Source organism: Lipotes vexillifer, unplaced genomic scaffold (assembly GCF_000442215.2).
Source record: "Lipotes vexillifer unplaced genomic scaffold, Lipotes_vexillifer_v1.1 scaffold471, whole genome shotgun sequence".
NCBI lineage: Eukaryota > Metazoa > Chordata > Mammalia > Artiodactyla > Lipotidae > Lipotes > Lipotes vexillifer.
The window spans coordinates 2,464,272-2,476,497 of NW_006780162.1; the positions used below are offsets into that span (position 1 = coordinate 2,464,272).

At 44.2% G+C, this 12,226-nt stretch overlaps 1 protein-coding gene across 1 annotated transcript in view; it reads right to left on the reverse strand.

The window, feature by feature from the left end:
- Positions 1–6,981: 6,981 nt before the first annotated feature.
- The window catches only part of SP110 (SP110 nuclear body protein), a 39,699-nt gene continuing 34,454 nt past the window's right edge, over positions 6,982–12,226 (reverse strand). The window contains exons 16-21 of the mRNA XM_007453268.1: positions 10,634–10,747; positions 10,043–10,158; positions 9,320–9,428; positions 8,954–9,025; positions 8,217–8,357; positions 6,982–7,124 (exon numbers count right to left, since the gene is read on the reverse strand). Coding sequence (XP_007453330.1) covers positions 7,011–7,124; positions 8,217–8,357; positions 8,954–9,025; positions 9,320–9,428; positions 10,043–10,158; positions 10,634–10,747 — 666 coding nt within the window. The 3' untranslated portion in view covers positions 6,982–7,010. The remainder of the gene's footprint in view (positions 7,125–8,216; positions 8,358–8,953; positions 9,026–9,319; positions 9,429–10,042; positions 10,159–10,633; positions 10,748–12,226) is intronic.

A 12,226-nucleotide genomic window follows, 5' to 3' on the forward strand; every position in this document is an offset into this window, starting at 1 on the left:
GGAGGAGAGAGTTCCTGTGGCGTCTCTGCTCAACCTCTCTGTATATAATCAGATGCCAGTGGCTGCTCGTGGGGCGAGGTGTCTCCAGTGCCAATGTGTCCTAGCTCTGGTTTTATCTAGCTAGGATGGCCGTTGGCACGTGGCCCGAGGAGTCCAGTCTGGGAGGGCCTCACTGAGTGGTACTCCCTTTTCTAGATGGCTCCTGAGATGCAACAGACCACTGAACCAGGGAAAAGTGTGTAAGACAATGGCTTCCTTGGATTTCATTATTTCAAGTGTCACTCCACAGTGGCAAAGTGAGTAGTGTTTGTGTTTTTCTTTTTTTCTTTTTTTTAGAACAAAAGTAAGGGAGTTCGAATTTTATTTAATTAATTAATTAATTAATTAAAAATTTTGGCTACGTTGGGTCTTCATTGCTGCGCCCAGGCTTTCTCTATTTGCGGAGAGCAGGGGCTACTCTTCATTGCGGTGCGTGGGCTACCCTTCATTGTGGTGTGTGGGCTTCTCACAGTGGTGGCTTCTCTTCTTGCGGACCACAGGCTCCAGGCACTCAGGCTTCAGTAGTTGCAGCAGGCGGGTGCAGTAGTTGAAGTACGCAGGCCCTAGAGCACACGGGCTTAAGTAGTTGTGGTGCACGGGCTGAGTTGCTCCACAGCATGTGGGATTTTCCTGCACCAGGGCTCGAACCCATGTCCCTTGCATTTGCAGGCAGATTCTTAACCACTGCACCACCAGGGAAGCCCGCAATTAGCACTATTAAAATGCTAAAAGATTGTTGGGTTTAAAATATTGACCATAGAATTGCAATTGTTTTTAGTATATTTAAGTCTCATACTAATGGCCTAAGGGGAAGAGTGCTTTCTGAAATATCTTCTCCTTTTTAAAATGATAAATAGGGAGGACAGAGCATGGATAAAGGATATTCTTGAAAGTAAGCCCAGAACAAATGGATCAGAAAGATTTAATGGAGCTGAAAACAGAACCAGATATGTATATTGAAAAGGCTCAGTGTGCCAGGCAGTATCAGTGGTAAGAATATTACACTGAATCCTATTCTGTCAAAAATAGCTAAACACATAATTACAAAGATAAAGGGGGAATTTCATATGTTTTCACACACTAGCAAAGAAACAGAATTCTGACTGAACTCAGACATTAGAGTTGTAGAACAAAATGCTCAAAGACAGTGGAACAAAGTCTAAATCAATTTTGAAGACGAGACGTTGTGATAAAATATATATTGTAGTGCAGTATGTTGTTAGTTAATGAAAACAACAGAAGACATTCTGAGATATGCAAAGACTCAGAAAACACACCAACCATGTACACTTCTTTTAAAATTACTTAAAGATATACTTCAGTCAACAGAAAGATGAATCAAAAAAGGAAGTATGGAGATACCATGGCAAGAAAAGACCAGTGGGGAAAGTTAAACAGTAAGAACAGAAAACATTAATATTGTTCTCATGAATATGCATTATCATAACACAAAGTTTTAATTTTTGCTTTTGAATTATGTTATATGATATTTGACATGATTATAATTTATATATAATATAAAAATAGCAAGACAATGACATATAAATAATTGGATAAAATAATTAATATAGAGTAAAAGCAGAAAAATTAATAATGATAATGAATATCCATATTATTATACAGTGGATAGACCAGAATTAGGTAGCTGGTGGGTATAAAAGTGACACACCTTGGCTTAAATATGTGACACATTAAAATATTTTATTTTTGGCTATGACATTTGAAGAATAAATTAAAAAGACATCTGGAAAACTTGCAGGTAAATAGAAGAATTACTGTTACAATGCTTTCCAGAAAAGAAAATGAAAACAAAGAAAATGTAGACAAAAAATACAAACATATTCAAAAGAGAAAGAAGAAAATGATAGAAATAAGACCAACTATAAACAATAAATGCAGTAGATGACTTCTAGAAAAATATAAAAGTGGAACTGATTCAAAAAACAGTAGAGTGTTTTTCCTATGCTTTCCTCTAAGAGTTTTATAGTGTCTGGTCTTACATTTAGATCTTTAATCCATTTGGAGTTTATATTTGTGTATGGTGTTAGGGAGTGTTCTAATTTCATTCTTTTACATGCAGCTGTCCAGTTTTCCCAGCACCACTTATTGAAGAGGGTGTTTTTTCTCCATTGCATGTCCTTGCCTCCTTTGTCGTAAATTAGGTGACCATACGTGCATGGGTTTATCTCTGGGCAGTCTATCCTGTACCATTAATCTATATTTCTGTTTTTGTGCCAGTATCATACTGTCTTGATTACTGGAGCTTTGTGGTATAGTTTGAAGTCAGGGAGCCTGATTCCTCCAACTCCATTTTTCTTTCTCAAGATTGCTTTGGCTATTTGAAGTCTTTTGTGCTTCCACATGAATTGTAAAATTTTTTGTTCTAATGCTGTGAAGAATGCCATTGGTAGTTTGATAGGGATTGCATTGTATCTGTAGATTGCTTTGGGTAGTATAGTCATTTTCACAATATTGATTCTTCCAATCCAAGAACGTGGTATATTTCTCCATCTGTTTATGTCATCTTTGATTTCTTTCATCAGTGTTTTATAGTTTTCTGAGTACGAGTTTCTAGTCTCCTTAGGCAGGTTTATTCTTAGGTATTTTATTCTTTTTGCTGCGATGGTAAATGGATTGTTTCCTTAATTTCTGTTCTGAATTTTTGTTGCTGGTGTATAGAAATGCCAGAGATTTCTGTGAATTAATTTTGTATCCTGAAACCTTACCAAATTCATTGATTAGCTCTAGTAGTTTTCTGGTGGCATCTTTAGGATTTTCTATGTATTGTATCATGTCATCTGCAAAGAGTGACAGTTTTACTTCTTCTTTTCCAATTTGTATGCCTTTCATTTCTTTTTCTTCTCTGATTGCCATGGCTAGGACTTCCAAAACTATGTTGAATAAGAGTGGTGAGAGTGGACATCCTTGTCTTGTTCCTGATCTTAGTGGAAATGCTTTCAGTTTTTCACCATTGAGTATGATGCTTGCTAACACTCTTTGACATAAACCACAGCAAGATCTTTTTTGACCCACCTCCTAGAGCAATGGAAATAAAAACAAAAATAAACAAATGGGACCTAATGAAACTTAAAAGCTTTTGCACAGCAAAGGAAACCATAAACAAGACAAAAAGACAACCCTCAGAATGGGAGAAAATACTTGCAAATGAAACAACAGACAAAGGATTAATCTCCAAAGTATACTAACAGCTCATGGAGCTCAATATCAAAAAATCAAAAAATCCAATTAAAAAATGGGCAGAAGACCTAAATAGACATTTCACCAAGGAAGACATACAGATGGCCAAGAGGCACATGAAAAGATGCTCAACATCACTAATTATTAGAGAAATGCAAATCAAAACTGCAATGACGTATCACCTCATACTGGTCAGAATGGCCATAATCAAAAAATCTACAAACAATAAATGCTAGAGAGGGTGTGGTGAAAAGGGAGCCCTCCTGCACTGTTGGTGGGAATGTAAATTGATACAACCACTATGGAAAACAGTATGGAGATTCCTTAAAAAACTGAAAATAGAACTACCATATGACCCAGCAATCCCACTGCTGGGCATATACCTTTAGAAAACCATAATTCGAAAGGAGACATGTGTCACAATGTTCATTGCAGCGGTATTTACAATAACCAGGACATGGAACCAACCTAAATGTCCATCGACAGATGAATGGATAAAGAAGATGTGGTACATATATACAATGGAATATTACTCATCCATAAAAGGAAATGTAATTGAGTTATTTGTAGTGAGGTGGATGGACCTAGAGTCTGTCATACAGAGTGAAGTATGTCAGAAAGAGAAAAACAAATACCATATGCTAACACATATATATGGAATCTAAAAAAAAAAAAAATGGTACTGATGAACCTAGTTACAGGGCAGGAATAAAGATATAGACATAGAGAATGGACTTGAGGGGCATGGGGTGGGAGGGGGAAGCTGGGGCAAAGTGAGAGTAGCATCAACATATATACACTACCGAATGTAAAATAGTTAGCTAGTGGGAAGCAGCAGCATAGCACAGGGAGATCAGCTTGGTGCTTTGCGATGACCTAGAGGGGTTGGGATAGGGAGGGTGGGCGGGAGAAGTAAGACGGAGGGGATATGGGGACATATGTATGCATATGGCTGATTCACTTTGGTGTACAACAGAAACTAACACAGTATTGTGAAGCAATTATACTCCAATAAAGGTCTATTTTTAAAAAAAGAGCAGTAGAATATCTGAATAGTCTAATCACCATGGGAAGACAGAGAATGGGTCAACATCTCCCCAAAGTACTCTAGGCTATATCATTTTAAGAGTTGGTTAATTTAAAATGCTGTAAACTATTTCAGAACATATAAAAAGGTATAAAGTTTCACGAGTTATTTTACCAAGCTAGGCTAACTCTAAATCTGACTATGGCAATATATGAAAACTTACAGAACTATTTCATTTATAAATACAAATGTAAAATCCTGAAAAAATACTCTCTGAAATGGTATATTGAATATATAACAGAAACAAAAATAAATTCCTCTCCAATTTAGAATTCAGCTTAGTTTTGTTTTCATAGTGGTATGAGTATAGAAATTCTGAAACTATTATTGTTGTAATTTAGATTTGAGCAAATGAGTAAACATACTACTGGAGAAGAGAGGCACAGATATTGCCTGGAGGAAAATATGGAAGAAGCCTGTGGTGTTGGATGGGAATTAGAGGGATATAATATTTATAACTCATGGGATTATCAAGGAATGTTCTCTGTCCTGGGATTGGGGGACCTGGCAACATGCACCTCACTTGACTTCTGAATTGCTGTGGACCAGTGGCTGCTATGTGCTACCCATTTCCCACTGTTTGAATGCAAGTGTCTGCAGTGGTTATTCTGTATCATCATTATATTTGGGAAGTGGGGGAGACTAACTTGTCCTTCAGTTCACAGGTCTTTGGTTCCAGAGGAGGTGCACCTGAGGGGACACATCTAATGAACCACATCTAAGGAAACATCTCATCTGAACCTGATTTAGATGCTGAGGTCCTGGACTTTGATCCAGTGCTGCAATGAGTGAGACTTCTTGGGGTGGGGGCGGGCAGTGAGTGTCCTTTGCATGTGGGAAGGATGTGAATGGCTGTGGTCAGAGGGTGGGCTATGGTAGGGTGTTTCTGAAGACGGTGGCAACATTTCTTCCCAAGCAACATTCCCTTTGTAATGTGACTTTGACATTCATCTCATCAAGAGGTACAGCCTATTTCCCCTCCTTTCGAATTTGGCCCAGTGATTTGCTTAGACCGATGGTGTGGCAGAGGTGATACTGTGCAAGCATGAAAGGGCTTAATCAATAAGATGTGGAGCAAAGATAAGGCATCCACATGGAGGACTGCCTGAACTGCTGACCCACAGAATAGTGAGCCATAAAATGATTGTTCCTTGAAGCCACTAAACTTTGGGGTCATTTGTTACACAGCAATAGGTAGCTAATACACTATATCAAAGAGTGCTGGGGTCACTTCAAAACAACTCAGGAACCAACTTGAAGAGATTCTCACTCCCTGAAGATAAGCAATTTGAGCGGCAATAAAGACGTTAACTGCAATGGTCTAGAGCATATTAAATATATTTAAATCCATGAGCTCAAGATACGTTAAAGGAAAAAACCTCCTTGCCTATCTTTAGAGGCTATTAGGAAAACAATTCATTAATCTGAACACTTTAAATAAAGATCCATCATTTATCTTGCATTTCCTATACAAACTGTATTTCAAGCTAACCAAATATTATTGAAGGGAAGCTCTTTGCAGAAGAATTCTGACTAATAAATATAGAATGAATAACAGAATCTAAATATCATCATTTTGGGGACTTCCCTGGTGGCACAATGGTTAAGAATCCACCTGCCAATGCAGGGGACATGGGTTCGATCCCTGGTCCAGGAAGATCCCACATGCCGCGGAACAGCTAAGTCCATGTGCCACAACTACTGAGCCTGCGCCCTAGAGCCTATGAGCCACAGCTACTGAGCCCATGAGCCGCAACTACTGAAACCCACACACTCTAGTGGCTGCGTGTCGCAACTACTGAGCCCGCACACCTAGATTCCATACTCCGCAACAAGAGAAGCCACCGCAATGAGAAGCCTGCACACCGCAACGATGAGTAACCCCTGCTTGCAGCAACTAGAGAAAACCCGCGCACAGCAACGAAGACCCAACGCGGCCAAAAAAAATCATCATTTTGCAAACCCTAGTGAAATGTGTTTAGGCAATGAGCATCAGTGGCTGCTAAAATCATTAGGGGAAAGGGTGATGTATAACAGATGGGTCAGGCTGGTAACACCTGAACCTGCTGGATGATCTTAACATTACAAACGAATGCACAGCTCCCCCTGCAAAGTCTCTTTACTAAAAAGCCAAATCGAAATACCCCTCCACTCCCCGCCCACCCAAACCTGAATCTAAGCAAAAGCCTCTAGATCTAACTTCTACTTTACAAAAAATGCCAGGGAGAAAGAAACATGCCACTAAGGGGGTGGAGAAAAATCCAGAATATGAAAAATGTTATAGGACAAAGACCCCAGGTTATCCAAAGAGTAAACAGCAAGGAAAAAAGGCAGTGGGGAATTTACAGATTAAAAGAGCCTTAAGAGATAGATTAGCCAAATTCAGTGTGTGGAAGCTGTTTGGATCCCAATTCAAACAATTGTAAAAAGATTTATGAGACAATGGGGAGAATATGAACTGTGATGGGGTATTTAATAGTAGTAAGCAAATATTTAATTTTTTTTGAGGTGCAAAATATAAAAAGAAACAATAAAAGGTGGTGGAGGGTGTGACAATGCTCTGAAGGGTCTGGATTTGAGTAAAGAGGCAGCCAATAACATTCCAGACTCGTTGGCAATCTAAGGAGCACAGGGCCACATCATCTGGAACCTGAAGCTGGGATGCCTTAGTTCGTCCAGAACAGGATCAAGGAGGAACCTGGAAGCTGTTCTCACTGGCTTCATGAAAAATAAGCACTTCTTTGAGGTCCTTTTCAAATTCTGCCTCTAAATCCAGTCCTACCTGACCAAAGTCGGAGGCCTGAAAGAGAAAAAAGCAAACACACAGAGGTCTAAGGATGAAGGATTAGGGCCAGCAAATCACTCGTGCTTTTTTAGGAGCCCTGTCCTCCCTTTCCCAAACGCTGTGTTTCCCCCGCCGTCAGGCAGAATAGGTGGGAAGACGCTGCCTGCCGCTCAAATGTTCAAATGCATGAGACTCTGCCTGGTTGTTGACTTAGACCTGACAGGCGATCTTGACCGAAGAGCCGATTTTGACCCCTGCAAAGCCTGAGTTTGGTGCAAAACAGAGAAAGATAAAGCTTTTCTTGAAAGCCCACTCTTTGAAGAAAGGTTAACCCTTCTGTTCTCCAAGGCTACGACTGTGCCAGGCATCCAGGGGCTCCCTGGGTTGACTCTTTCACCTCCAGCTCCGTGGATGGACACCAGTTTACAGTCTGTGGCTCATGAACATGCCAACTTGTGGCACGCAGGAGAGGAAGGAGGCTGGGTGGAGATGAGAATCTACCCTAGATATGTCCCGAGAAATACCTGTATAAGTGAGAGTAAAAATCAGGGAAACTCAGACTAAAGTTAAGAATGCCTTGGATTGCAAGGTAGCTCAGCTTGTTGACTCTCCCTACTAACGAAGGATGGAGGCAACACCAGATGAAGGCAAATCCAGATGTTTGAGTCCACTGGGAAATTCAAGAGCAAAAATCCAAGCATGAGCATCCTGAATGTTTAATTTATTTGATTTAAATGAATTAATTCATTTATTTCTGTGTTTCTGAAGCACAAAGGACCATGTAAGCATAACCTGCCTTCCCCCTAGTTTGAACAGGGAGGCAGGATGAATTTGACTCCTCGGTGGGAGTAGCGTATCTTTCTGAAACTGAGGATGGATTTGTTTTTTCAGGCACCGTTTACAAGGATCCTTCTCTGTCCTGCTTGCTGTTCTTTTTGACATCCTCCTCTCCACCTCTGGGATTTGGAGGCAGTTTCCTTCTACAATCCTTGTCTTTTTGAGCTCTCCCGGGGACAAGACTGGGTAAGATTCTTGCAAAGCTCTGCTGCACCAGAAATGAGGGGAAAGTAGAAAGCATGTGAAACGGAGGCAGGAAATGCCCTTTACCTTGTAAAATGTTTTATGGTTGCGAAATATCAGGCGCATGTCCCGTAGAAACCAGGCCACTGTGTACACTTTCTCAGCCAGCCTTTCCTTAACCAGGTCCAACCACATGGCTTCCCTAAAGGGCTCACCATAATCTCGAATCTAGGGGCAAAGCCATCAAAGAGGTGATGTTAGCATAGCCATCACCGCTGAAATGGATCCAACAACACAAGCCTTTATTTCCAGGGTAATACTGATAATAACATCCGACATCTATGTGCCAGGCATTGTTCTAAGCTTTGCCACTATATTAACATAGGATCTCCACAACAACCCTAAGAAATTGGTACTATAATTACCCCTGTTTTATTGATGAGAAACCAAGGGATGGAGAAGTTAAGTAACCCACCCAAGATTTCACAGCTAAAAACTGGTAGAGCTGCATTGAACCCACAGTTCAAGTCTCCTGAGTCTGTACTCTCAACACTATGCTCTCTCTAAGAAAGACATTCCCACAGAAGAGAGGAAGAAACTGAGATACAGGGCAGGAGAAGCAACTCGTCTGTGTCCCAGAGCTGGTATGCAATGGGGTGGAGTTTGAACCCCATTCAACTCTGGCAGCACCACTCCAGAGTCTGCAGCTAAACCTTCTGTTCTCTGCAAACAGAGGAACCTGCAGGACGCACACTCCACGTTTCCAGAATGAGTTTAACAGCAGAGAGATACCCAGAGGATGAGAAACATCTAATAGGACTTACATTACATGGGGTCTCCGTAAAGAAAGAGCTTTGTGGATGACAGTAGGCTTTCAAGAGGAGAAACTCACATTTCTGTAAAGTGCGAAGCGGGATTTAAAGGGAAATGTTATTTGGAGAAAGTGAAGCCAAGCCTTTGCCCAGGTACCACAAACAGGGGCAGCCAAGCACAGCGGACTTCCGACCCCGTTTGCCAGTGCACCATGAGGGGGGTGGGGTGGGGGTTGAATTCTGTTTGTCCTCCATGTTTGGGCACTGAAGCTCCATCCTCTGAAGTGAGACACTGAAGGCTTCCTTTGGGTGCCCTTTCCTGGACCCTTTGCCTCTTTGAGGGGAAAGGGGTAGGCTTGGGGTTCCCATCCGACTCACCAACTGCTCCTCGGGCTGCATCTGCCTTGCCAGGACCCCAGATTCCCCGAGACACTGCTGGCTGCCAGAAGACTCCTTCATCCTGCAGAAGGTGCAACTCCACGGGCTCCTGAGGGGCCGGACATAAGTGAGCGAGGGCAAGGTCCCTGGAAACAGTCACCGTTTTCCTTTCAGGAATGGCTGATGGGTGCGGCCGGGGATGAAGGGGACACCTCCCAAGGGGGGGTCTCCCATCAAGGCAGCGACAAAGGGGTCAGTGTGGTGTCAGGGTGAGTGGTGGGCTCTCCTTCCCCCCTCAGAGCTGCTGGGCGAACAGGGAGCCCTGCCCACCAGCCCCAAGTATTGGAAACTGGGTCTTAAGCCCCTGGGGGACCCAGGCTCCATCAGCCTGTCGAGACCCTGGGGAAATGGGAGAAGCAGGCCACGTTTCCTGCCTTTTCTGAATACTCACAGAACACAGACAACTGGTGTTTTTCGTCCCTTACCCTCCTTGGACAGGAGTCTGGGTTACGAAACTAGGAAAGGCCATCTCCCGGAGGCAGTGGCAGTCAGGGTGGCTCAGCCACATACTCAGACACTGATACCAGAGGGAACACAGGCTGCGGCCCCGCTGGGCTGCGCTGGGCCACCCGAGCCCAGGATGCTCTTCCACGTGGAGAGGAGCGACCAGAGGCAGAGCCTGGGCGAAGTGTAGGCGCACGAGGCGGGCTGTGTCTCACTAACCTCTCGGCCTCCGCAGGTGGGATGTGACAGTCCTCATGAAAGGCCCTTGGACAAGTGTCACAGCAGAGCAGCGGCCCCCCTCTACAGCATACCTCACATTCCCTGGAGTTTTCCTGCTAGAAAGGGAGATAATGTGGCACCGTTGGGGTCCGAAGGAACCGCGGACACTGACACTGCGGGAGTCTGGAACACAGCGCTCGTGTCCCACTAGACGCTTTGGGCTGACCCAGCTGGTCACGCACTGGGAACGCCCGCAGACCGAGGACAAGCCCGGCCTTGCAATCACGGAAGAGCAGGCGGCAAGAACTGCCACATCGCCGCGTGAACCACAGATTGTCAGAGCTGGAAGGGGCTGGAAGGTCATTTAAGTCTTTACTACACCAAGTGAGGTCTAAGGACCAGCGGCATCAGCGTTATCTGGGAGCTGGTTAGAATCGCAGACCTACTGAATCGAAATTTGTCTTTTAACAGGATCCCGGGGAGGGTTTGTAAGTACATGAAATTGGAGAAAACACAACTTTGGGCAACTGTCTCATCTGACAAGCCTTGGAAAGGAAATGCTTTTTCTCTGCAGTCAAAGTAAATTAGTACCTGTGTTAGGTTGGCCCCAAGGCTGCCCGTGCCTGGGTCAGAGCTGTCCTCATCCGCTGTGCGCTGTGCCAGGCAAACGTGTTGGCAGCTCAGAGAACAGTCTCTGATGTTATGCTGATACACAGAAAGAAAGATATACGAAGACAGAGTTGCTGTGTAAATGTGTTGTTTTGGGGGCCTGAGGAACCATAGGGGTCTTTCTCATGGCCTTAAAATGTAGTAAATTCTACAAGTGATTTATGTGAGGAACACAGTCTTTACGGCTGGATAAATATTCACAGGCAGGAACCCCGGTTCCGCTCCCAGCCCCACAAGACAAACAATGTTGAGCCCCATGTGCCCAAGGGAACATTTTCTCTGCACTAAAGGTGGGAGTCAGGAAGAGGGGTCCTTCTGCCTTTGCCCGACTGTGATACTGTCCCCACCAGATGGATGGAAGGTGGTCAGGAAATAGACCATCACGAGCTGGAGCAAAGCCTCCAAGGGCCTGGGAATCAGTTACACCCAAGGAAAGAAACCCTGCCACTACCCTCAACCGTCCATAATACAAATAATGAGGACCTGGGCAAGGGCATAAGGGATGGACATATTTTGTCCATTCGCAAAACTAGCCACTCAGCCAGAGCGAAAAATCTTCTTGATCTGGGACCCTGTTCACCTCTCTTAACTGGTTGCGGGGGGCTTCCTGCTCACCCCCTCCACTTACTAGGCCCCAGGGCCTCATAAGGAGGACTCCCCGACCCTGAATGTCAGGGAATCTTTCTGGCCTTCCCATCCTGAACTTGTCAGTCTGCCTTTCTCTGTTCTTGGGGCTGACACTCTATGGCCATTCTTGCCTCTGACTGGACACGTGGCCTACCCTGGTCTAGAGTACAGATGCCAGTTCCCGGATAGCCCAGACCGGCCCACTCCTCCTGGCTGAGACCCCGGTTGGGTCCAGAGCCTTGAGCACCATTGCCACTCCTCACTCCACCACCCTTGCCATACTCTGGAGTGAAAGTTTCCAGCACACATGATATGATAAAGAAATGGTAGAGAAAGGGCATACAACCCCACAATCACATTCTGTAATAAAGAGTTTGACTCCAGTTTTCATGTTTGACTGTTGATGGCTTCAAGCCCAACTTCCCCTCTTGGCACACCTGGGCAAGGTGATGGGAAAGCACATGATCTCCCTCCCTCGACCACGGTGAGAAGTTCAAGCCAGACACACCCCTCCCCAGCAAGGGAGTCCTCACCTTGCCCCACCAGAATAAAACGTTGGGCTACACCCTCTCTTAGCTCAAGCCATTTTCAGATCAGCTTGGGTGGCCTACCTTGCCTCTTCCCACAAAGACTCTGTATGTGGGTAATAAATCTTTCATTCTCTCTTGGTACATGTGTTGCATCATTGGTTTCACTATCTGAACCCACTTGGGTTAGCAAGCAGGAGTCTGGGTGACCACCCCCGCTGCCCAGGTGTCTTTCTTCTTTTGCTATGGATTGCTAACTGGCTCATCTCCCTGTTGGCTTACGCTTTGAGCTGTGTGGCTGGCTGCTGGGCCATGGCACTGAGGTTGCGGGCATCCACCATGAGGCACCATTCACTCTTTC